The sequence below is a fragment of the Bos grunniens genome, chromosome 9, assembly GCF_055505025.1.
Source record: "Bos grunniens cultivar Pamir isolate PY7600 chromosome 9, Bosgru_T2T1.0, whole genome shotgun sequence".
Taxonomy (NCBI): domain Eukaryota; kingdom Metazoa; phylum Chordata; class Mammalia; order Artiodactyla; family Bovidae; genus Bos; species Bos grunniens.
In genome coordinates this window covers 30,900,094-30,927,197 of record NC_141173.1, presented here as the reverse complement: position 1 = coordinate 30,927,197, position 27,104 = coordinate 30,900,094, and the positions used below count along the sequence as shown (strand labels likewise).

Sequence of the window (27,104 nt, the reverse complement as noted above, 5' to 3'; positions counted from 1 at the left end):
ATGTATGGAGGGCAGCTTAGGCAATGGGGGCAGAAGTCAAAGTTGGGTACTTTCTGAGAACATGGAACATTATACTCAGGAAGAGCTAGGGCTCAGACTGGAGTTCCAGGGGTTAATACATAGTCAATCTACCTGCTTAGTTCATACTTGCACAAAGTAAAATCTACCAGTGGACAATATTAACACATATTTGTTAGACAGATTAACAACAAATGTGGAATGATTACTTCTGTTATAATCAGAAGTAACCATAAGGAAAATCATTGACTGAACTGCATTCCTGAAAGCCCTCAGTTCCAGACCCACAGTTATAGAAATTTCAACTCCACTCATTCCTCAGATGAGACTGGAAAAATCAGGAGAAAATCCTCATCAACAACCCTTTTCAAGAGTTCACACTTTCTCAGCCCCCAATATCAATTCATGATTGCTCCTGAGCTTCTTTCTACTCTCCAGCCTCAACCATTATTGCAATAGTAGGTTTTAACTCCTCTCCAGTTGTTCGTAATTGTGCAGTGTTGTAAGTGCCTACCATCCTTCTCCAGATCATTCCATGGGAGCTTTAGCTCCTTCCACTGCAACAGAGAAATTTCTCTGTGACATTCATTTAAGTCATCTTAGACCATTGGATTTCTAAATGATGAAACTCTTGTTCCACCCTAAATAGCTATATTCTTTTAGGAAGTTATGTCACCTGCCTCAAGAACTAGGCTTGAGCTCTGTCCTGGTCTTGGCCAAATTTTTTTTACTCAAGACACTTCATCCTGATATTTGCAAACATGATCATCTATCTCTTTGAACTGCCTAGTGCATCTCATGCACAGAGAATTCTAGTGGCCTACTAAGATGATTCAGATTTCCTGAAATGAATGGACCCTCTAAAGTGAATAGTCATCATTGTCTACTTAAGGTGTTTGGATGTTTTCTATTTGAGTAGCACACTAACTATTGAATATATTATTTGTTAATGATGAAGTATTTTAGTGTCTGATAGAAGAAATTTTCACATATAGAGGTATAGGGAAGTTATTCTGGCTTATATATGATTAACTTGAACTTTATTTTTATTGGAAGACTCTGTTTGTGACCTATTAAACATGCATGGTACATCTGCTTTAACCATTAAATAAAACAATATATTTAAAAATCAAAATGGATTAACTGTGGTTCAGACATTCAAAATGGATGTGAGTGGCCATTGTGGATATGGTTTTAGACACATTCCTGCATCACTGAGATTTTAATTTTCTGAACCCTATCAGACTCAAGGACATTACCAGCCATTCTTAAAATAGTATCTGCTAGTAGCTGCCAGCTCCAGTACTCTTGCCTGGATAATCCCATGGATGGAGGAGCCTGGTAGGCTTCAGTCCATGGGGTCGCTAAGAGTCAGACATGACTGAGCGTCTTCATTTTCACTTTTCACTTTCATGCATTGGAGAAAGAAATGGCAACCGACTCCCGTGTTCTTGCCTGGAGAATCCCAGGGACGGAGGGAGTCTGGTGGGCTGCCGTCTATGAGGTTGCACAGAGTCGAACACGACTGAAGCGACTTAGCAGCAGCAGCAGTAGCTGCCAGATGCAATCTTATGATCTCAAGGTCTCCCCTTGTAACTACACAACTATTTCAGACCCCAACCAATCCTTGCTTAATGTGCACCCTTAGTTCTTGCCAGATCAAATCTTACTGACAATTTATGTAATATTGTGGGTCTTGCCTTTATAAGGTTCCAATTTTGTAGTCTGTTGTTGTTGTTTAGTCACTAAGTCATGTCTGACTTTTTGTGACCCCATGGACTGTAGCATGCCAGGCTTTCCTGTTCTTCACCATCTTCTGGAGTTGCTCAAACTCATGTCCATTGAGTCAATGATTCCATCCAATCATCGCATCCTCTGTTGCACCCTTCTCCTCTTGCTCTCAATCTTTCCTAGCATCAAGGTTAATGAGTTGGCTCTTCTCATCAGGTGGCCAAAGTACTGGGGCTCAGCTTCAGCATTAGTCCTTCTAGTGAATATTCGGGGTTGCTTTCCTTTAGGATTGACTGGTTCGATTTTCTTCTGTCCAAGGGACTCTCAAGAGTCTTCTCCAGCACAATTCAAAAGCATCAGTTCTTTGGTTCTCAGCCTACATTATGGTCCAACTATCACGTTGGTACATGACTACCAGAAAAACCACAGCTTTCATGAGATGGACCTTTGTCGGCAGAGTGATGTCTCTACTTCTTTATATACTGCATAGGTTGTCTTTGCTTTTCTTCCAAGGAGCAAGTGTCTTTTAATTTCATGGCTGCAGTCACCATCTGTAGTGATTTTGGAGGACCCCAAAATAAAATTTGTCACTGGTACTACTTTTTCCCTATCTATTTTCCATGAAGTGATGGGACAGGATGTCATGATCTTAGTTTTTTAAATGTTGAGTTGTAAGCTTTTTCACTCTCCTGTTTCACCCTCATCAAGAGGCTCCTTAGTTCCTCTTTGCTTTCTGCCATAAGGGTGCTATCATCTGCATATCTGAGATTGTTGATATTTCTCACAGCAATCTATGCCAGCTTGAGCTCCATCCAGCCTGGCATTTTGCATGATGTACTCGGCATAGTACATCACTGAGGATGGTGACTGCAGCTGTAAAATCAGAAGATGATTGCTTCTTGGCAGGAAAGCTATGACAAACCTAGACAGTTTGTTGAAAAGCAGAGACATTACTCTGTTGACAAAGCTCCACATATTCAAGGCTATGGTCTTCCCAGTGGTCACGTATGGTTGTGAGAGCTGGACTATAAAGAAGGCAGAGGCCAAATAGTTGATGCCTTTGAACTGTGGTACTGGAGAAGACTCCTGAAAGTCCCTTGGACAGCCAGATCAAAACCAGTAAATCTTAAGAAAAATAAACCCTGAATACTCATTGAAAGGACTGATGCTGAAGTTCAAGTATTTTGGTCATATGATGTGAACAGCTGACTTATAGATTGCTGGGATAGATTGAGGGCAGAAAGAGAAGAGAATGTCAGAGAATGAGATGGCTTGATGGCATCAACAATTCAATGGACCTGAACTTGGGCAAACTTCAGGAGATGGTGAGTGACAGGGAGGCCTAGAGTGCTGCAGTTCATGGGGTAGCAAACAGTTGGACATGACTGAGTGACTGAACAACACTCTTCATAGAAGTTAAATAAGCAGGGTGACAACATAAAGCCTTGATGTACTCCTTTCCCAATTTGGAACCAGTCAGTTTTTCCACATCTAGTTCTAACTTTTGCTTCTTGACCTGCATACAGGTTTCTCGGGAGGCAGGTAAGATGGTCTGGTATCCCCATGTCTTTAAGAATTTTCCACAGTTTGTTGTGATCCACACAAAGGCTTTAGCCAAGTCAGTGAAACAGAAGTAGATGTTTTTCTAGAATTCTCTTGCTGTATAATCCAGTGGATGTTGGCAATTTGATCTCTGGTTCCTCTGCCTTTACTAAATCCAACTTGTACATCTGGAAGTTCTTGGTTCATGTACTGATGAAGCCTAGCTTGAAGGATTTTGAGCATTACCTTGCTGACATATGAAAAGAGTGCCATTGAACTTTGAACATTCTTTGGCATTGCCCTTAGGGATTGGAATGAAAACTTGACATTTTCTAGTCCTGTGACCACTGCTGGGTTTTCCAAATTTGCGGGCATATTGAGTGCAGCACTTTCACAGCATCATCTTATAGGTTTTGAAAGAGCTCAGCTGGAATTCCATCACCTCCACTAGCTTTGTTTGTAGTAATACTTCCTAAAGCCCCTTGACATCACACTGTAGGATGTCTGGCTCTAGGTGAGTGGCCACACCATTGTGGTTATCTGGGGCATTAAGACTCTTTTTGTATAGTTCTTCTGTATATTCTTGCCACCTCTTCTTACCTCTTCAGCTTCTGTCAGGTCCTTGCTATTACTGTCCTTTATTGTGCCCATCTTTGTATGAAATATTTCTTTGGTATCTCCAATTTTCTTGAAGAGATCTCGTTTTGCCATTCTACTATTTTCCTCTATTTCTCTGCATTGTTCACATAAGAAGACTTTCATCTCTCTCCTCGCTATTCTCTGAAACTCTGCATTCAATTGTGTATTTCTTTCCCTTTCTCCTGTGCCTTTCACGTCCCTTTTCTCAGCTCTTTGTAAGATCTCTCAGACAACCGCTTTGCCCTGTTTCATCTCTCTGTCTTTGGGATGGTTTTGGTCACTGTTGCCTGTACAATGTTATGAACCTCTGTCCGTCATTCTTCAGGCACTCTATCTACAAGATTTTGTAGTCTGGTGGAACACAATTCAAGTGCTTCTTGAATCTCTCTTCCAGGCTACAGTCCTCAGTGGTTCAAATTCTATTCTTTTCTATTCCTTTTCTATTTTTTTCTATTCCTATTACAGATTGGTTTGCTGATTATTTTAACATATCAATTATTTTTTACTCTTGAAAAGCAATTATATATTATGAATTTATTCACTTGAAGGTATCAGTTCACTTGGTTTTTGTTTTTTTTTTTTCAGTTCACTTGGTTTACCTAGTCATACCATGTTATTTTGACCTCAGATCCCTCATTGCCTTTTCCTCACTTATCTAAGTTTTTTTTCACCATGTCCCAAAGGTTAAGATTGGTCTAGCCATACTGATTGTGGCTAATTCTCAGTGGTTTAACACTGGGCAGTCAAAACAGGAACTTTTACAACTTAAAAAGTTGAAAGAATACCTGTGTGAGAAATTTGAGCCAAAAAAATTAACTTGATGCTGTGTATTTTGTTTCTTGATCTTTTGTTCCACCACGACAGACTTTTTCTTCATCTCTTTTATCCCCCTTCCATTCCTATGAGAACCCTTGCACCCTCCACCACATTGATGCTAACAACCTAATTTGTATTTTTCTGTATTTTTGTGTTCATATAACAATTCACACACACACACACGTGTACACATATATACTTTGTTTAACAATGGAATAGGTTCATAGACTTATTTTGTGTGTATTTTTTTTTTTTTTTTTTTGCATTCAAGAATACTTCTTGAGAATCTTTCGGGTTAGCTGATGGATCTCTAAGTCACTCATTTCAGTGGTACAGTGTGTGGATGCACTTTTTAGTTAGCCCTTCTGTTGATGGACATCCACTGTTTCCAGTTTTTCATCATTAGAAACAATGCTGCCATAAATATCCTTGTACTAATGTCTTTCATATGGGTACCTTTATTCCTGTGAGAATCAGCTCCTAGGAGAGGAATTGCTGGGTCTGTAGGTATATGTATTTCTAATTTTACTAGGTGTTGCTGAATTCCTTTCCAGGACTTTTCTTCTCTGCCAACTATACACAAAAAGTATTTCTCTAGAGGTTTTTCTTCTTACCAACTACAAAATTTTAAAGGTCTATCTCACTAAACTTCAAATGCTTAATATTTTAAAGGATGAATTGTTACCAACAATATTGCTTTTCATTAAACATGGCTCAATATAAATTTTATGAACCCAAGCACTATAGTTTCTCTTAATTTTCCAACCTTATCTGCACTAGCAATTTAACCATCAGATTTAGAAAACAAAGGAGACTAAACAGATGTTTTTCCCTACTATTTTCCTGGGTACTCAATATCCTTAAAATGTAATTTACTGCCAAATTTACTTTAATGCTTTAAAATCTTGCCTTGCAGGATTCAAATAAAGAATTCGCTCCCCTTCCCACCTCTGTGCTTAACACAGTTTTCCTGTTGGCTAGGGATTTTGTTTAAACTGAAATTAAGGAGGATGGGAATAAGATGAGGCCACATAATAACATCTCAGTCATACTGAATTCTCAATAAGGGATTCTAATAAGCAGAAGTTTTTCTGCTGTTGTTTCTACTGTTTTAAGACAATCTTTCTTGCTTAATACCTGGGTATCATTTCTGAGGTGTCAGATGCCCATCAAGTACTGGTTAATTATAGACCAGATTCAAAAAGTATTCATTTATTTCACTGATACATCTATAAAAGAGTAGCTCAGGATTATAATATTCTCACAACTAATCTTAAAATAATGTTTTATTTAAACTAAAAATATGTATATTCATAAAATAGGTCGTTTCCATGACTGTACAACAAAGGTATCATCTCTGTCACTATTCTACATTATTTATAACTCCTGAATATTTTTTTAAATGAGAAATAACAAGGACATTTGCATTTTAGTACTTGGTATGTCCATAACCCTCATTGTTTTGTAATCTCATTTAACAAGTTTACTTTGAAAATGCCAGAGGAATCTGGGAATGATCACTTGAAACTTTTGGTCGGCAATCTGTGCCTCACTATGAATTAAGCTGCAGTAAAATGGCACATAGTATTATAGGAAAAGTCAGACTAGGATGACCCCAAGAAGTCATGTACCCTTGACTACACCAGAAGAAATGAGGTCTACAAACATTCAGGTGCCGAGAGGACCTGGTTAGTTGTTTATGGTACCAAGGCCAGAGTACATGGTTATTGACATTCTATCCTAGTGTTCTTCACTGCACAATGTAACATGATTATACGTGAAGAAATTAAAGTTAGGTAAAGTTCTAGACTGTGAAATACAGAACAGAGGTGACTCAGGAGGAGAACTGATAGGATTAAATTAGTTGGTTCCCTTAGGAAAACTGATGGCAAATAAAGAGGTGGAAGGGTGATGGAGAAGAGATATTGATATCAGGTTTCCTAAGTGACAACTTTGTCCAGGGCCTATGCTGTAGACATACAGCATTTTAAATCAGTAGTAAACCTATTGTTCGGAGAAGGCAATGGCACCCCACTCCAGTACTCTTGCCTGGAAAATCCCATGGACGGAGAAGCCTGGAAGGCTGCAGTCCATGGGGTTGCTGAGTGTCGGACACGACCTCACTTTCATTTTTCACTTTCATGCATTGGAGAAGGAAATGGCAACCCACTCCAGTGTTCTTGCCTGGAGAATCCCAGGGATGGGGGAGCCTGGTGGACTGCCGTCTATGGGATCGCACAGAGTCGGACACGACTGAAGTGACTTAGCAGCAAACCTATTGTCAAGACCCTCTCACAAAGTAAAGGTAGTATGGATAGTTGCTTTCAAGGTTACATCCTTTCATCTACTCTCCAGGGCTGTTTTACAATAGTCAAGAGGATTCTCTATAGGCTTTATTTTAGTTTTTGCTCTCATTAAGGACTCATAAACTTAATTACTTAATATTCTTTAAGAAACACAGCTTGAAATAATTACTTCTTAGAAAAATTTAGCAGTGCTCATTCGGACTCTCTTGAACAGATTCTTGTTCTAGAACTGCTAAAGGTTTTATTTATCCTTTTGTTCTGAATGTAAACCTCTTAACCTTCACATGGCTTGTAGAATTGCATTTCAAAAACCACTTAAGGAGAAAATTTTTAAAAACCTACATGAGGTCACTTTGAAGGATGTTCCTTATTAGCATAACTGTGTGTGTGTGTGTGCTCAGCTGCTTTGTAATCCCATGGACTGTAGCCCACCATGCTCCTCTCTCCATGGAACTCTCCAGGCAAGAATACTGGAGGGAATTATCATTTGCTCCTTCAGGGGAATCTTCCTGACCCAGGGATTGAATTCCCCTCTCTTACCTCTCCTGTGCTGGCAGGCAGATTCTTAACTATTGGGCCAGGTGGGAAGCCCTATTAGCATAAATCACAGCTTAAAATTTCTAGAGATGTGAACTATTGGTAACTACTTTAAGGTATATGCTATATGGTAAAAGAAAAAAGAAAAAAATAGTCTTAAATGGTTTTAAGCATAGCATTTCATTCATAATGGATCAATAAAATTTGTTGAATAAACAAAATACAGTATGTTACTCTACTGCTGAAAAACTTTCAGTGTTATAAAATACAGGAGAAAGTCTGAATTATTTGGCCAATCGAGCTTATCTTCCAGTACTTTTTCCCTTAAGCAAAACCTTCATTCTAACCATAGCTCTCTACTGGAGTTCCATTGCTCCTGCAGTCTCACTCTGTCCAGGCTGTTCCCTCTGCAGCTCCATCCCCTGTGCTCCCGGGTGCTGTGCTTTACTCTAGTCCCTTCAGATGAAAATCCTGCCCCTCCCACAATCAGCTGAAGGTATTTACTCCTCCCTCTGAATTTTCCTATCACCAATTGCTCCGGATATTGCTCAAGATTTTAAAAATAGGAACGTGTACATTTGTCTTTTCTGTTGTATGAGTTTTATCCCTCTCAGTCATATAAGCATCTTGAAGGTAGAGATTAATTGTCTTATATTTGATGTTGTAGACTTTCAAGTACTCATCAGTTTGAAATGTATTTCGTTATCAATCCTATAATATGGAAGTCTGAGTTTAAATATTCATCACTGCTTATATTAATAAACATAAACAAGAATTTTCAAACGATGACACAATATGATCACAATTTTGTCCATATGTAAAAATTGTATTTCACTTCATGACAAATATTGGAGATATATATACACACACACACATATGTATATAATGTTAAAAGAGATTATATTTGGGTGGTAGAGTTGTAAAGATGAAATATGAGTACAGGTACATTGAAAACAATCAATTACTATACAAAACTAGTTTTGACACTTCTTGCATTTATTCTGTCTTTTCAGTGATGTTATTAGATGTATTTTGCTTATTCTTCTAGATCTGTCACTTCTATTTCCTGTTTTCTCTCTCTCTCTCTCTCTCTTTTTTTTTTTTTTTTGCATTTAACTCTTTGGGTAAAATCAGGCTTTCTGAAATCCCAGTGAGCCTAAGGATGTGATGATGTTCAAGTATGCCTGAGACCTGTTTCAGCTTTTTTCCCTAGGATGGACATGGAGTTTGGGTCAAGAACCAGCAAAACCAAATGCTGTAAATATTTCTTTAACCAGAAGAACATGAGTAGTTCGAGCAAGCTCTTCCTGAATAATGATATGAGCTCCAAGAATAAAATAATGGTAATAAAAGAAATTGAGCTTTTTGGAATCTTAGAACACATTTTGCCGATTCGCTGGCAGATAAGCTTCCCTTGTTATTGACGTAGGGGCCAAGAAAGGAGAAATAGGTAATAAACGCTTTAAAAAATATCAAAAGAGTAATATTCAAAATACCTAACTCTGGTCAAATTTGAGTTCAAGGATGAGATTGATACCCTAAATGTCTGTATCTTTAGATGTCCCAGCCTTCGTCTATAGAAACAAGACTTCCTTGATAGTACACTTATCTGCTAGTCAGATGGTAACTATTATATCTAGAAAATTGTTTGCTAATTGTTAAATATCAATGAAGGGTACGATGGAACATTCTTAATTGTATTTGTGCTAGACAATACATTCAGATTTTCAATATGAAATCTTATAAAAACTATGAAACTAAGATTTTACCTATCTAGGGACATCAAAAATTATTCTGAAAGAGGAGCAGAAATGGGGAAACTCAAAGAAGCTGACAGGATATATAACGCTATATATATATATATATATATATATATATATATATATATATGATTTCAGTCACTTAACGCAAGGTTCATTTCTTCCTCAGGTCACTGTCCAATGTGGGCTGATAGGGAGGATTTTGCTCTTCAAAAATTTAAGCATTCAGGCTTCAGGGGCACCAGAAAAGAGAAAAGAAAGCACACCTGCTCCTTAGGCTTTGGTCTGCTCACTTAACACTAGTTAGCTGACTCCTTATTGCCAAATTTAGACCTAAATGGAAGAAAGTAGGGAAAACCACTAGACCATTCAGGTAAGATCCAAATCAAACTCCTTATGATTATACAGTGGAAGTGAGAAATAGATTTAAGGGACTGGATCTGATAGAGTGCCTGATGAACTATGGACAGAGGTTTGTGACATTGTACAGGAGACGGATCAAGACCATCCCCATGGAAAAGAAATGCAACAAAGCAAAATGGCTGTCTGAGGAGGCCTTACAAATAGCTGTGAAAAGAAGAGAAGCGAAAAGCAAAGGATAAAAGGGAAGATATGAACATCTGAATGTAGAGTTCAAAACAATAGCAAGAAGAGATAAGAAAGCCTTCTTCAGCGATCAATGCAAAGAAATAGAGGAAAACAACAAATTGGGAAAGACTAGAGATCTCTTCAAGAAAATTAGAGATACCAAGGGAACATTTCATGCAAAGATGGGCTCGACAAAGGACAGAAATGGTATGGACCTAACGGAATCAGAAGACATTAAGAAGAGGTGGCAAGAATACACAGAAGAATTGTACAAAAAGATCTTCACGTCCCAGATAATCACGATGGTGTGATCACTGACCTAGAGCCAGACATCCTGGAATGTGAAGTCAAGTGGGCCTTAGAGAGCATCACTGTGAACAAAGCTAGTGGAGGTGATGGAATTCCACTTGAGCTATTCCAAATCCTGAAAGATGATGCTGTGAAAGTGCTGCACTCAATATGCCAGAAAATTTGGAAAACTCAGCAGTGGCCACAGGACTGGAAAAGGGCAGTTTTCATTCCAATCCCAAAGAATGGCAATGCCAAAGAATGCTCAAACTACCACACAATTGCACTCATCTCACATGCTAGTAAAGTAATGCTCAAAATTCTCCAAAGCAGACTTCAGCAATACGTGAACTGTCAACTTCCAGATGTGCAAGCTGGTTTTAGAAAAGGCAGAGGAATGAGAGATCAAATTGCCAACATCCGCTGGATCATGGAAAAATTAAGAAAGTTTCGGAAAAACATCTATTTCTGCTTTATTGACTATGCCAAAGCCTTTGACTGTATGGATCACAATAAACTGTGGAAAATTCTGAAAGAAATGGGAATACCAGACCACCTGACTGTCCTCTTGAGAAACCTATATGCAGGTCAGGAAGCAACAGTTAGAAGTGGACATGGAACAACAGACTGGTTCCAAATAGGAAAAGGAGTACGTCAAGGCTGTATATTGTCACCCTGCTTATTTAACTTCTATGCAGAGTACATCATGAGAAGCGCTGGGCTGGAAGAAGCACAAGCTGGAATCAAGATTGCCGGGAGAAATATCAATCACCTCAGATATGCAGATGACACCACCCTTATGGCAGAAAGTGAAGAGGAACTAAAAAGCCTCTTGATGAAAGTGAAAGTGGAGAGTGAAAGTTGGCTTAAAGCTCAACATTCAGAAAACGAAGATCATGGCATCTGGTCCCATCACTTCAAGGAAGATAGATGTGGAAACAGTGGAAACAGTGTGAGAGTTTATTTTTGGGGGCTCCAAAATCACTGCAGATAGTAACTGCAGCCATGAAATTAAAAGACGCTTACTCCTTGGAAGAAAAGTTATGACCGACCTAGATAGCATATTGAAAAGCAGAGACATTACTTTGCCAACAAAGGTCCATCTAGTCAAGGCTGTGGTTTTTCCAGTGGTCATGTATGGATGTGAGAGTTGGACTGTGAAGAAAGCTGAGTGCCCAAGAATTGATGCTTTTGAACTGTGGTGTTGGAGAAGACTCTTGCGAGACCCTTGGACTGCAAGGAGATCCAACCAGTCCATTCTGAAGGAGATCAGCCCTGGGATTTCTTTGGAAGGAATGATGCTGAAGCTGAAGATCCAGTACTTTGGCCACCTCATGCGAAGAGTTGACTCATTGGAAAAGACTCTGATGCTGGGAGGGATTGCGGGCAGGAGAAGGGGACGACAGAGGATGAGATGGCTGGATGGCATCACTGACTGGATGGCCGTGAGTCTGAGTGAACTCCGGGAGTTGGTGATGGACACGGAGGCCTGGTGTGCTGCGATTCATAGGGTTTCAAAGAGTTGGACAATACTGAGCGACTGAACTGAACTGAATATACTTAACCCAGGAAGAAGTAACTGATTGGTGAACTAGTTTCTGCTATATCCATCATCCATTCTAATGAATACTTTTCAAATCTAAGTAATTTGATAGTAAAATACTAATTTGAAAACTTTTCTTTGAAAAACGTAAGAAAAACGTAGTTATGGATATCATTTTGGTTTGGAGCATTTAGGTTTCCATTTTTTGATGATTTCCAGTGAAACTGCAGTTAATTACATTTGATGTTGTAAGAGGAATGACTATATTTTAGAAATGCCTAAGAAAGACCAACTTTAACATTTTTAAGAAAAGGCTAAATATTAAATGTGCTATTCAACAGAGAATAGCTGACGCGTATTATGGTAGCAGATAAATGCTTAAATCCAGGATTAGATGATCAAACAGCCAACATTTTAATAACTGTCTCCCCCAGTGTGTCTCAAAAGCCCTCTATTAGCAAACATGACAGTCCAATTATTTCTCTGGTGCTTAGTATTTCATGGTGGCCCATTGCCAGTGGTAGAATATGGGGTGGGAAATGTTCCAGTGATGGTAACTGATGTTAAAAGCTAAAATATTGCTAGCACTGAAAATGCATGGTTTATGTGAGGCTAACTGCCCTGACCCTGATTTAAACTCATCAGATAAGTAAATATATCAACACCTACTTTAATAACTTTCTCTTAATATTCTGCTAGAAAAAAATGTAGGTAGGTTAATTTTTCTACAAAGAACATGTGAATAAAGGTTTATGTCACAAAAGAGGAAACATTTATCTATCATTGGAGACTCTAAAACAATTCAGAAAATATATCAATAATTCCATATACATTGATCTGGTCTGCACTAATAATCTACAGTATAAAAAGTTACCTTTAAAAATAGGAAAGGAACATGGGAAAATTGAATAAACTACAATAAATGTCTTGCCTTGGACTGCACAGAACTATTTTTTTTTTCTGCCATTTTTAAACTAGTAAGGAGAACATAAATAAGAAAATATAAAAGTACTCCATGGAAAGTCTGAATGAGGGAAAACGTTAGAACTGTACCTAACAGTGCCTGATCAACAGGAGGAAGTTAATAAAGGTACACTGAATGACTGTGGAAAATTCTGAAAGAGATGGGAATACCAGACCACCTAACCTGCCTCTTGAGAAATCTGTATGCAGGTCAGGAAGCAACAGTTAGAACTGGACATGGAACAACAGACTGGTTCCAAATAGGAAAAGGAGTATGTGAAGGCTGTATATTGTCACCCTGCTTATTTAACTTCTATGCAGAGTACATCATGAGAAACGCTGGACTGGAAGAAACACAAGCTGGAATCAAGATTGCCGGGAGAAATATCAATCACCTCAGATATGTAGATGACACCACCCTTATGGCAGAAAGTGAAGAGGAACTCAAAAGCCTCTTGATGAAAGTGAAAGTGGAGAGTGAAAAGTTGGCTTAAAGCTCAACATTCAGAAAACGAAGACCATGGCATCTGGTCCCATCACTTCATGGGAAACAGATGGGGAAACAGTGGAAACAGTGTCAGACTTTATTTTTTTTAGGGCTCCAAAATCACTGCAGATGGTGACAGCAGCCATGAAATTAAAAGACGCTTACTCCTTGTAAGGAAAGTTATCACCAACCTAGATCGCATATTCAAAAGCAGAGACATTACTTTGCCAACAAAGGTCCATCTAGTCAAGGCTATGGTTTTTCCTGTGGTCATGTATGGATGTGAGAGTTGGACTGTGAAGAAGGCTGAGTGCCTAAGAATTGATGTTTTTGAACTGTGGTGTTAGAGAAGACTCTTGAGAGTCCCTTGGACTGCAAGGAGATCCAACCAGTCCATTGTGAAGGAGGTCAGCCCTGGGATTTCTTTGGAAGGAATGATGCTGAAGCTGAAACTCCAGTACTTTGGCCACCTCACCCGAAGAGCTGACTGATTGGAGAAGACTCTGATGCTGGAAGGGATTGCAGGCAGGAGGAGAAGGGGACGACAGAGGATGAGATGGCTGGATGGCATCACTGACTGGATGGACATGGGTCTGAGTGAACTCCAGGAGTTGGTGATGGACAGGGAGGCCTGGTGTGCTGCGATTCATGGGGTCACAAAGAGTCGGACACGACTGAGTGACTGAACTGAACTGAATGACTAATGAGGCTGCGACCAGGGCACTTAGCGCGGGCAAGAGGAGCTACCCCATGTCCGAGGTCAGGGGCAGAAGCCAGGAGGACCCGTTGTCCGAGGGCAGGCAGCCAAGAGGAGTTACCCCACATCTGAGGTCAGGGGAAGCGGCGGAGAGTGCCAGGCTGCGACGGCTCAGGAACAGCCAAGGGGAGCTACCTCACGTCCAAAGCCAGGGGCAGCGGCTGGGAGGACCTACCCCTCGCCTGAGGCCAGGGGCCACAGCCCAGAGAAGCAACCCCACCTCCAAGGAGTGGTGGCTGCATGGGCGCAGGGGGTCCTATAGGAGCTATTCCATGTTCAAGAAGGGGCGGTGGTGGTGAGGAGATACCCCTTGTCCAAGGTAAGGAGCAGCGGCTGCGCTTTGCTGGAGCAGCCGTGAAGAGATACCCACGCTCAAGGTCAGAGAAACCCAAGTAAGATGGTAGGTGTTGCAAGAGAGCATCAGAGGGCAGACACACTGAAACCATACTCACAGAAAACTAGTCAACCTAATCACACTAGGACCACAGCCTTGTCTAACTCAATGAAACTAAGCCATGCCCGTGGGCCACCCAAGACGGGTGGGTCAAGGTAGAGAGGACTGACAGAATGTGGTCCACTGGAGAAGGGAATGGCAAACCACTTGAGTATTCTTGCCTTGAGAACTCCATGAACAGTATGAAAAGGCAAAATGATAGGACACTGAAAGAGGAACTCCCCAGGTCAGTAGGTGCCAAATATGCTACTGGAGATCAGTGGAGAAATAACTCCAGAAAGAACGAAGAGATGAAGCCAAAGCAAAAACAATACCCAGCTGTGGATGTGACTGGTGATAGAAGCAAGGTCCGATGCTGTAAAGAGCACTATTGCACAGGAACCTGGAATGTCAGATCCACGAATCAAGGCAAATTGGAAGTGGTCAAACAAGAGATGGCAAGAGTGAACGTCGACATTTTAGGAATCAGCAAACTAAAATGGACTGCAATGGGTGAATTTAACTCAGATGACCATTATATCTACTACTGCGGGCAGGAATCCCTCAGAAGAAATGGAGTAGCCATCATGGTCAACAAAAGAGTCCGAAATGCAGTACTTGGATGCAATCTCAAAAACGACAGAATTATCTCTGTTCGTTTCCAAGGCAAACCATTCAATATCACAGTAATCCAAGTCTATGCCCCAACCAGTAATGCTGAAGAAGCTGAAGTTGAACGGTTCTATGAAGACATACAAGACCTTTTAGAACTAACACCAAAAAAATATGTCCTTTTCATTACAGGGGACTAGAATGCAAAAGTAGGAAGTCAAGAAACACCTAGAGTAACAGGCAAATTTGGCCTTGGAATACAGAATGAAGCAGGGCAAAGACTAATAGAGTTTTGCCAAGAAAATGCACTGGTCATAACAAACACCCTCTTCCAACAACACAAGAGAAGACTCTACACATGGACATCACCAGATGGTCAACACTGAAATCAAACTGATTATATTCTTTACAGCCAAAGATGGAGAAGCTCTATACAGTCAACAAAAACAAGACCAGGAGCTGACTGTGGCTCAGATCATGAACTCCTTATTGCCAAATTCAGACTTAAATTGAAGAAAGTACGGAAAACCACTATTCAGGTATGACCTAAATCAAATCCCATATGATTATACAGTGAAAGTGAGAAATAGATTTAAGCGACTAGATCTGATAGAGTGCCTGATGAACTATGGAATGAGGTTCCTGACATTGTACAGGAGACAGGGATGAAGACCATCCCCATGGAAAAGAAATGCAAAAAAGCAAAATGGCTGTCTGAGGAGGCATTACAAATACCTGTGAAAAGAAGACAAGCGAAAAGCAAAGGATAAAAGGAAAGATATAAGCATCTGAATGCAGAGTTCCAAAGAATAGCAAGAAGAGATAAGAAAACCTTCCTCAGCAATCAATGCAAAGAAATAGAGGAAAACAACAGAATGGGAAAGACTAGAGATCTCTTCAAGAAAATTAGAGATACCAAGGGAACATTTCATGCAAAGATGGGCTTGATAAAGGACAGAAATGGTATGGACCTAACAGAAGCAGAAGATATTAAGAAGAGGTGGCAAGAATACACAGAAGAACTGTACAAAAAAGATCTTCAGAACTCAGATAATCACAATGGTGTGATCACTCACCTAGAGCCAGATATCCTGGAATGTGAACTCAAGTAGGCCTTAGAAAGCATCACTACAAACAAAGCTAGTGGAGGTGATGGAATTCCAGTTGAGCTATTTCAAATCCTGAAAGATGATGGTGTGAAAGTGCTGCACTCAATATGCCAGCAAATTTGGAAAACTCAGCAGTGGCCACAGGACTGGAAAAGTCAGTTTTCATTCAAATCCCAAAGAAAGGCAATGCCAAAGAATGCTCAAACTACCACACAATTGCACTCATCTCACACACTAGTAGAGTAATGCTCAAAATTCTCCAAGCCAGGCTTCAGCAATATGTGAACCGTGAACTGCCAGATGCTCAAGCTGGTTTTAGAAAAGGCAGAGGAATCAGAGATCAAATTGCCAACATCTGCTGGATCATTGAAAAAGCAAGAGAGTTCCAGAAAATCATCTATTTCTGCTTTCTTGACTATGCCAAAGCCTTTGACTGTGTGGATCACAATAAACTGTGGAAAATTCTGGAAGAGATGGGAATACCAGACCACCTGACCTGCCTCTTGAGAAATTTGTATGCAGGTCAGGAAGCAACAGCTAAAACTGGATATGGAACAACAGACTGGTTCCAAATAGGAAAAGGAGTATGTCAAGGCTGTATATAGTCATCCTGCTTATTTAACTTCTATGCAGAGTACATCATGAGAAACGCTGGGCTGGAAGAAGCACAAGCTGGAATCAAGATTGCCGGGAGAAATATAATATCAGTAACCTCAGATATGCAGATGACACCACCCTTATGGCAGAAAGTGAAGAGGAACTAAAAAGCCTCTTGATGAAAGTGAAAGAGGAGAGTGAAAAAGTTGGCTTAAAACTCAACATTCAGAAAACCATGATCATGGCATCTGGTCCCATCACTTCATGGGAAATAGATGGAGAAACAGTGGAAACAGTGTCAGACTTTTTTTGGGGCTCCAAAATCACTGCAGATGGTGACTGCAGCCATGAAATTAAAAGACGCTTACTCCTTGTAAGGAAAGTTATCACCAACCTAGATAGCATATTCAAAAGCAGAGATATTACTTTGCCTCCACAGGTTCGTCTAGTCAAGGCTATGGTTTTTCCTGTGGTCATGTATGGATGTGAGAGTTGGACTGTGAAGAAGGCTGAGCCCGGAAGAATTGATGCTTTTGAACTGTGGTATTGGAGAAGACTCTTATGAGTCCCTTGGACTGCAAGGAGATCCAACCAATCCATTCTGAAGGAGATCAGCCCTGCGATTTCTTTGGAAGGAATGATGCTGAAGCTGAAGTCCAGTACTTTGGCCACCTCATTGGAAGAGTTGACTCACTGGAAAAGACTCTGATGCTGGGAGGGATTGCGGGCAGGAGGAGAAGGGGAGGACAGAGGATGAGATGGCTGGATGGCCTTGAGTCTGAGTGAACTCCGGGAATTGGACAGGGAGGCCTGGCGTGCTGCGATTCATGTGATTGCAAAGAGTCGGACACGACTGAACGACTGAACTGAACTGAATGACTAAATGAATGATTAAACAATAGAGCTGAAAGAGGACTGAACTCTGAAGGACAAGGCTCAGACTATGCTATCACTAGCTAGCCACATAGTAGCAAGTAGTCAGTTCAGTTCAGTCGTTCAGTCATGTCCAACTCTTTGTGACCCCATGGATTGCAGCACGCCAGGCTTCCCTGTCCATTACCAACTCTGAGAGCGTGCTCAAACTCATATCGAATTGAATCAGTGATACCATCCAACATCTCATCCTGTCATCCCCATCTCCTCCTGCCTTAATTTTTCCCCAGTATCAGGGTCTTTTCCAGTGAGTCAGTTCTTCACATTAGCTGGCCAAAGTTTCAGCTTCAGCATCAGTCCTTCCAATGAATATTTAGGACTGATTTCCTTTAGGACTGACTGGTTGGACCTCCTTGCAGTCCAAGGGACTCTCAAGAGTCCTCTCCAATACCACAGTTCAAAAGCATCAATTCTTCTGCACTCAGCTTTCTTTACAGTCCAACTCTCATAACCCTACATGACTACTGGAAAAAGCATAGCTTTGGCCATATGGACCATGTTGGCAGAGTAATGTCTCTCCTTTTTAATATGCTGTCTAGGTTGGTCATAGCTTTTCTTCCAAGGAGCAAGCGTCTTTTAATTTCATGGCTTCAGTCAACACCCACAGTGATTTTGGAGCCCAAGAAAATACAGTCTCTTACTGTTTCCATTGTTTCCCCATCTATTTGCCATGAAGTCATGGGACTGGATGCCATGATCTTAGTTTTCTGAATGTTGAGTTTTAAGCCAACTTTTTCACTCTTCTCTTTCACTTTCATCAAGAGGCTCTTTAGTTTTTCTTTGCTTTCTGCCATAAGGGTGGTGTCATCTGCATATCTGAGGTTGTTGTTATTTCTCCTGGCAATCTTGATTCCAGCTTGTGTTTCATCCAGCCCAGCATTTCACATGATGCATTTTGCATATAACTTAAATAAGCAGGGTGACAATATACAGCCTTGACATACTCTTCCTGATTTGGAACCAGTCTGTTGTTGCATGTCCAGTTCTAACTGTCATTTCTTGGCCTGCATACAGATTTCTCAAGAGGCAGGTAAGGTTGAGAGGTATTCCCATCTCTTGAAGAATTTTCCAGTTTGTTGTGATACACACAGTCAAAGGCTTTGGAGTAGTCAATAAAGCAGAAGTAGGTGTTTTTCTGGAACTCTCTTGCTTTTTCAAAGATCCAACAGATGTTGGCAATTTGATCTCTGGTTCCTCTGCCTTTTCTAAATCCAGCTTGATCATCTGGAATTTTGAGCATTACTTTTCCAGTTTTTAAGATGAATGCAGTTGTGTGGTAGTTTGAGCATTCTTTGGCATTGCCCTTCTTTGGGACTGACAAAGATAGGCAGTCCCTTGGCCACTGCTGAGTTTTCCAAATTTGCTGGTATATTGAGTGCAGCACTTTCACAGCATTGTCTTTCAGGATTTGAAATAGCTCAACTGGAATTTCATCACCTACACTAGCTTTGTTCGTAGTGATGCTTCCTAAGGCCCACTTGATTTCACATTCCAGTATGTCTGGCTCTAGGTGAGTGATCACACCATCATGGTTATCTGGGTCATGAAGATATTTTTTGGATAGTTCTTCTGTGGATTCTTTCCACTTCTTAATATCTTCTGCTTCTGTTATGTCCATACCATTTCTGTCCTTTATTGTGCCCATCTTTGTGTGAAATATTCCCTTGGTATCTGTAACTTTCTGGAAAAGATCTCTAGTCTTTCCCATTCTATTGTTTTCCCCTATTTCTTTGCACTAAGGAAGGCTTTCTTATCTCTCCTTGCTATTCTTTGGAACAGATATTTGAAGATGGATATAAGAACATTTGAATTTTTCACAAATTTGTTTACATTGTAACAAAATATAAGTATAATAAATCCTGTAAAATATATAAGGTCCTCCTTCACAAATAAGTTCTAGGAACTTACTTTAATTAAAAATAAAATTGAGAGGCAATACAGGGCTATATTTATTTCTACTTTAAAGAGTAATTTTAAAGTAAAATAGGTACCAATATAATTCACAATGGTAGTTACAAAAAACACTGTTATTTTATATGTTATGTCACCAACCTGCTGAGTCATTGTTCATAAGATATTTATCAGATAAAAACAAAAGCCTTCTGGCTCTAGCTGAAGTCGCTTGTGCAAAATATAATTATAATCTAGATCTTAAGTTTCTGATCAAAATCACCAATGAATATTATAAAATTAAGTTATAGTTCCTTCTCCATTTGTATTTCCAATTACCATGTTAGAGTTTTTAAAAAGAAATAAAGTTGCAAGTTTCTCAAGACCAGTAACAGTATCTCAGGAACAGAATGGGAAGAAACATAAACATAATCATGTATTACAGGTTCTGTGGAACAGCTTTTCAAAATTAAGTTTAAAAGTAGACAAAACTTGGTGTTTTGAGTAACCTGGGGCTTTCTTCCTTAATTCATTTCGGCCAGAGCTAAAGTGAGCAATATGTCAAATTAACTTGCTCAGTTTTCTTTTTTCAACTTTTTCAATGCCCTTTAGGAACATCATTACTGAGAAGCTATTGTTGGCATTTACTGCACAAAACCTGATTCTAGAAGGTTGATACTGCAATAGCTTAAATATCACAAAACTGGGGAAAATTGTATGGTACCAGTTATTTCACTATACTAAAATGAAAAATAGTCTGGAGATAAACCATTTTTGGTTGAAAAGAAAAAAGGCTTTAGAATGGTTTTAATGGTTGATTTACATTTAAATATAAGCAAGGAATACAAAATGACCTTTACTTATAATTTTAAAAACCTGTTGAAATTGCCAACTGAAAAATCAGTATTTTTGTGTCTTATCTTTCACCTATTAGATGTGATGGTTATAAGAAAAGAGACCCTAGCATATTGTATTAATCTCAATGGAGCAGAGCCTTCTATTTAAATAAAACAAAACACTATGTTGGTCATTTAAAATAATTTACAAATACATTCTCTTTAATGTTCTTAAGTTCATTACAAATCAAATCAAATCTATCACTAAGGAAACCACATAAAAAATGAGTGTTAAATGCATATCAGTATGAAATAATCAATCTATCTTTTAAATGAACCATGTTGAGACTACATTTCACGTGAAAAATTATAAATTGATACAGGTGTCAAAAGCAATTCCTAGAAAAACAATTATGCCTGACAAAAATAATTTTCCTACCACTTGCCATGATAAATATGATTTGTTCCTCTATATGTAAAATAAGCAGTTATGGTTTTGCCTATTTTCTTTTATATGTACAGACAAAAACGAAGAAAGCAACTCTCTGTCTCCATGGACTCTCTTTGGATGGTAGCTATTTACAGTAATGCTGCTATTTCCAAGCTCATTGAAAAAAATATATTAATCATCCTGGGAAGAAGGAAATGTAGGTTAAGGTTAACTCTTAAACATAAAGAACTATAAGTAAGCTGGATTTGATTATAAAACAACCTTGTGTTAGTTGCTCAGTCATGTCCAACTCTTTGCAATCTGAAGGACTGTAGCCTGCCAGGCTCCTCTGCCCATGGAATTCTCCAGGCAAGAGTACTGTAATGGGTTGCCATTCCCGTCTCTAGGGGATCTTCCCAACCCAGGGACCAAACCTAGGTCTTCTGCATTGCAGCCAGATTTTTTACTGTTTGAGCCACCAGGGAAAGCCAAAACAACCTTACACAACAACAAACTTACAAAAATGAATTCACTTCAATTGAGCTAATACCTACTTGAATATATTATTATATTCAAAAACTCTCAGTACTGATCTATAATAGTGTGTTTTCACAAAGCATATGTTGTTCTGGACACAGAAAATAATCAAATCCTTGTTTCCTTTAAAAATAAACATAAAAATCAATTGTGTGTTCCATGATCTATGTGCTTTGCACTCTCATGTTCCGCATGTCTCTCAGCAACACTGGTCGGTAGTTTTGTTCCAAAATTTCCATGTATTCAAAGTAATCACTCACTCGAAACCCATGCAGTGCTTCTTCCTGTCAAAAGATATATAGAGATGTTCATTTGCTTGGGTAAAGACACACAGTTCTAAGTTAATGGGTTTAAAACAGTTGATATATCATTTTTCTCAGCTATAGATGGGGGTTTTATGTTGGTAGTAAATGCTTTTTATTTAGTAAGCTATATATATATATATATATAAAATAGCAAAAAATCATGTCCCTGTGATAACTAGGTTGTCTGTTTTCACAACCAAAACTGCTTTATAGCTAACAACAACAACAACAAAAAACAAACACTTAGATAATGAAACCTTCCTAATGTTTTAGATATAATAGTTCCAATTATAGAATGATTGCTTACATCTGTAATCAGTAAAGACTTTAAAGCTTATCAAAGAACACTTACAATATTACAAGGAATATCTATTCTACAGCTACATTCATAAAACTTCCAGCAGTCTTCAATTCATAATGTTGGTATTATGCATATCTATACTAATTTGTAATTTAATGGCTAGTGTCCCAAATGTGGCACTCAAGAATGAAAAATAACAAAGCATCCATTTAGAATCGTATACACTTTTAGGAAATTTTAGGACTATTTATTTTAGTATCTCCAAATACTAGCTGTGGAATGCCAACCTTTCAAAGTAACAACAATATTCTGCAAAAGAAACTTGATCCTTGATTCAGTATAACATGTTAGAAATTTTGGATGTTATAAAAAATTTTGACAATTCATGCCTTTCTGGAGATAACAGCTTAAAGGTAAAATCTACTAATAAATACAAAATTCAAAAAAATTCAAAAGAATCAAAGATAATATATTATCATATACCAAATACAGTGTTTAGAGACAAATCAGTTTGTAGATGAGAGACATAAATGTAGGGTACTAGGAAAACATCACAAGTTCTCAGTAAGAATGGACGTTTTTTGGGACTTCCCTGGTGGTCCAGTTATTAAGACTCCATGCTTCCAATGCAAGGGTTAAGGGTTTGATCCCTGGTTGGAGAACAATGATCCCAAAAGCCACATGATATAGCCAAAAAAAGAATGCACGTTTTTAAAGGCCTCAGATGTCACTAGTGATGACTAGATTAGTAATAGTTCACAGATAACTTGGGAGAAGAGTATATTACTTGTCATATATCACCGAAAATCTGGGTAATCTGAGAGAAGAGTTCATTGGTACCTTAAAAACAAGTATTCTTAGTGATCTATAAAATTGATATCATAACTAAGAAAATTAAATGATGTTAAGTTAGATGAATAAGATTATACCTTTAAGACTAAGAGTTAATACCTCCAAACGTAAAAATTTGAACTACTCTTAATTTTAAAATATTTGTGACATTATCCATTTCTTCATTCATTAACCTCATTCATTCCCTTATGGTATGTAAGGTTCTTGGTTATACAATGAAGACCCAAAGATGAATGAGACAGGTCTCTGTTCTAAAACATTAACAGCTAAGGTATATATCATATCTCCAGTTTTATGTATAAGCAACTGAATCAAAAGGAAGATGTTCATCTTAAGAAGAGCAGAAATACTACATCTTTGTAAATTTCTCTATCAAACATAGTTCACTTTTTTCTTTGGCGTAAAAGTAGGACTGAAGTAAGACTACTCTTGCTATTCAAGAATTCACTTTAACTGTTGTAGTCATTGAACTATTTAAATTACGTGTGATTTAACATTAATCACCCCTTCACTAAAACTATACCTAAGTTGGAAAAGAATTATAGTAATGTGTTATTCTAACCAGAAGAAAAAAAAACTTAATGCCAGAAAAATTGTCTTTGTGCATATTCATGATTTTTAAAAGAATGCTTATTGTTCATTATATGTGAATTACAATAGGGAATGACTGCATTTGAAAAATAGCGCTAATAATTCTTCCTGGGCAAAAGTAAGCAAAACCTACTTTAACATCTTTTGATTATTGCTCCACTTTAGTTTAAAAATAAAAACTACCTATGGAGAACCATAGCTATTACTTGGTTTAAAAATACCTTTTTCTTAAAACACGTTTTTTGAATTGTGGTTCCCATTTTAGACATTAATATTAAAATAAAGAGAAAATACTCTGATAACTATACTGAAGAGACACCCATAAAAATGGCAAATAAGGTTATTAAGGCCTTATTTCATAAGAGAAATATAAAATATTCATTTTAAAAGAAATGTTTTTAAATTATATAGATTTAAAATTCACAGGCAATTTTAACTCTGAATAAAATTTCAGAACTTCTGAATTCCACTTTGTCTTCAAAGTGGAATATTTTCCATTTTATCCTACTGCTGCTGCTGCTGCTGCTAAGTTGCTTCAGTCACGTCTGACTCTGTGCAATGCCATAGACGGCAGCCCACCAGGCTCCCTCGTCCCTGGGATTCTCCAAGCAAGAACACTGGAGTGGGTTTCCATTTCCTTCTCCAATGCATGACATTAAAGTGAAAAGTGAAAGTGAAGTCGCTCAGTCGTATTCAACTCTTCACGACCCCATCGACTGCAGCCCACCAGGCTCCTCCATCCATGGGATTTTCCAGGCAAGAGTACTGGAGTGGGGTGTTATTGCCTTCTCCGATTTTATCCTAAATATTCTCTCATTGCCTTTTAGTGAATTACTTTTCTTTGTAATTATGACTACTTAGACTGCCAGCTAATCATTCAAGTTATAAAGGGGCCATTTCCTCAGAATACTGTTTTATTATCATTTTATTTATAGACCTGAGTATATTGGACTGTGGATAAAAATAAGAATTACCTTATTCTTTAAATAGGCAGACATATATAATTATATAAGGTAACATTATCACATTTTATACAGATAGTACTCTATTCAAGTTTTTTCTTTTTAATAAATTACTTCTGGAACAGTTTATATCTTGGTTGGGGAGTTTATTTTGAGCATATTACGTTCTCTTTTTCTATGCAGTGGATTTTCAACCAAAGTACCTTAAATGAATTGCTCTTTTCATTAATGTTGAGTTTCAAACATTGCATCATGAAAAAAGCAGTAAAAATTACCATCCTAAACCACAATGTTGTGTGTGTATTCAATGTTATACAATATGGCATATACACAGCTTCCCTCTCTCCTTTGTACACAGAATCTAGTTTCAAGTATGTATCCACTGGTTTCCTTTTACTAGTGAGAGCATTTAGTTAGAAAGTCCACTGAATTTAGGATTTTTTTTTTTTTTTAAGTAAACAGACTAGTCAGGGATACACTAGAAAGGGCATAGGATTTGGATTCAGACCAAAATGGGTTCAAACTCACCTGTGTTAGTTACTAGACAAATTAACCTGGGAAAGTTTATAGATTCTCTAAGCCTCATTTTTTTGTGTGTAAATATAGACAATAACAACATAAACTGTGTTTTCTGAACTCTTTACCGTGAACTAGAAAGCCTTATGTGATCTGATTCCTGCCTCATCCCTGACCGTTCGTAGTCCCTCACCTTGTTTTGGCCACAGTGGTCATCTCAACACTTTATAAGTGGGCCAAGCCCATTCTTACCTCTGAGCCCTTACATTTGCCGTCTCATTTAGAAGGATTTTGCACAGAAGTCCTTGCATTGCTTTTCTTTTTCCTTTGCTTCATTCAGTCTCTGATTACCCACTCACAGCAGCCTTCACTAGACTCTATCTACATAGCACTTATGAATCTGACTGACTCCCTTACCATGTTTGATTTCTTTATATTTAAGATCTATCAGTACCTGAGATATTATATATTCATTCACATATTGTTTATCTACTAGTAGAACTAGATGGGAAAAAAATGGCAACAGTGGCAGATTTTCTTTTCTTAGTCTCCAAAATTACTGCAGACAGTGACTGCAGCCATGATTAAAAGATGCTTGATCCTAGGAAGAAAAGCTATTACAAACCTGGACAGCATATTAAAAAGCAGAGGCATCACTTTGCCAACAAAGGTCCATATAGTCAAAGGTATAGTTTTTCCAGTAGTCCTGTATGGATATGAGAGTTGGACCATAAAGAAGGCTGAGTGCCAAAGAACTGATGCTCCTGAACTGTAGTGTTGGAGAAGACTCAAGAGTTCCTTGGACAGCAAGGAGATCAAACCAGTCCATCCTAAAGGAAATCAACCCTGAATATTCATTGGAAGGACTGATGCTGAAGCTGAAGCTCCAATACTTTGAACACCTGATGTGAAGAGCTGACTCACTGGAAAAGACCCTGATGCTGGGAAAGATTGAAGGCAGGAAGGGAAAGGAATGACAGAGGATGAGATGGTTGGATGACATCAGCGACTCAATGGACAGGAGTTTGAGCAAACTTTGGGAGAGTGAAGGAGAGGGAAGCCTGATGTGCTGCAGTCCATGTGGTCACAAAGACTCAGACATGACTTCATGACTGAACAACAGTAATAAGTAAAACATTAAAGTCAATGTGGTAGGCCATTGCCTATCTTGTAACCACCACAATGCTTGGAACACAGAAGCTGGGCAAGGGTCATTGAGTGAATGAGCAATCCTTTTGCCCAGTGCCTGTCATTCAATAAGCATTCACAGTATCAACGGTGGTCATGATATTTTTGTTAAGCTACATTCTCTGAAATGATTGAGTTAGATTTTCTTGATTGCACTACAAATTTATAATGTTAAGCATGGATGGGCTCACTAAAAGGAGGATGAACAGAGATGGAGAAACAAGTCACTACTAACTTTTTTTAAAGCACTTGCTATGTACCAGATAATGTTGTAGAAGTATTTCACAGATATCATCTCATTTCTTTCCTCCACAACTCTAAGTGATAGGTATTATTTCATACTCAATTAACATATGAGAAAAATTAGGCATATGGAGGTAAGCAACATGCCCAAACTTACACAGAGTGGCAGAATTTAACTTGAGATGGGCTCAAATGATGTAAGGTGAAGGCAAAAAACATAACCACAGTTGAATAACACACTGAACATGTTGCATCTGTTCCTTCAGATGGTGGATTATTTTTAATACTATAAACACTTCTGCCTTTTAAGAGCTTACTATACAATTAGTTTGTTTTTTTTTTTTTCTTCAGTCTGATCTCTATTTCTTATGCCAACATGTTCAAGTAACCACAGCTGCAAGTAGAAACAACAAAAAAACCCACTTGACAATTTACTGATGGGATGAAATTAATCTGATTTTTACATAATTATAAATTGATTTCTCCATAATATGCAGGATTTACTTGAAGCATTTTAATTAAGTATTTTGAGTCTTCACAGCCTAATTTCACTGGAAGGCAATCTTTTCCCAGCCTGGCATTTCAGTGATGTTTTTCCCCAGGTTGAATTCATAAACTAAAACCAAGATCACTGCCAGCCTATTAACATGCAGAAAGCAATGAAATACAGCTAGTCTGCTAAAACAGTGGGTCTTCTTAAAATACCATCAAAGTAAATCAACCTAAACTTGCTTTTGTGTGTGTCTGTATGTGTGTGTGTGGGGGGGGGGGGCGGGGGTAGGGGAATGCATGTG

At 38.5% G+C, this 27,104-nt stretch overlaps 1 protein-coding gene across 6 annotated transcripts in view; it reads right to left on the bottom strand.

Moving 5' to 3' along the window:
- Positions 1-20,586: 20,586 nt before the first annotated feature.
- Positions 20,587-27,104, bottom strand: part of TBC1D32 (TBC1 domain family member 32) — a 207,197-nt gene continuing 200,679 nt past the window's right edge. For all 6 annotated transcript variants that reach the window (XM_086316349.1, XM_086316351.1, XM_086316350.1 and 3 more), the window contains one exon: positions 20,587-21,636. In XM_086316349.1, the coding sequence (XP_086172475.1) occupies positions 21,517-21,636 (120 nt within the window). In that variant the 3' untranslated portion in view covers positions 20,587-21,516. The remainder of the gene's footprint in view (positions 21,637-27,104) is intronic.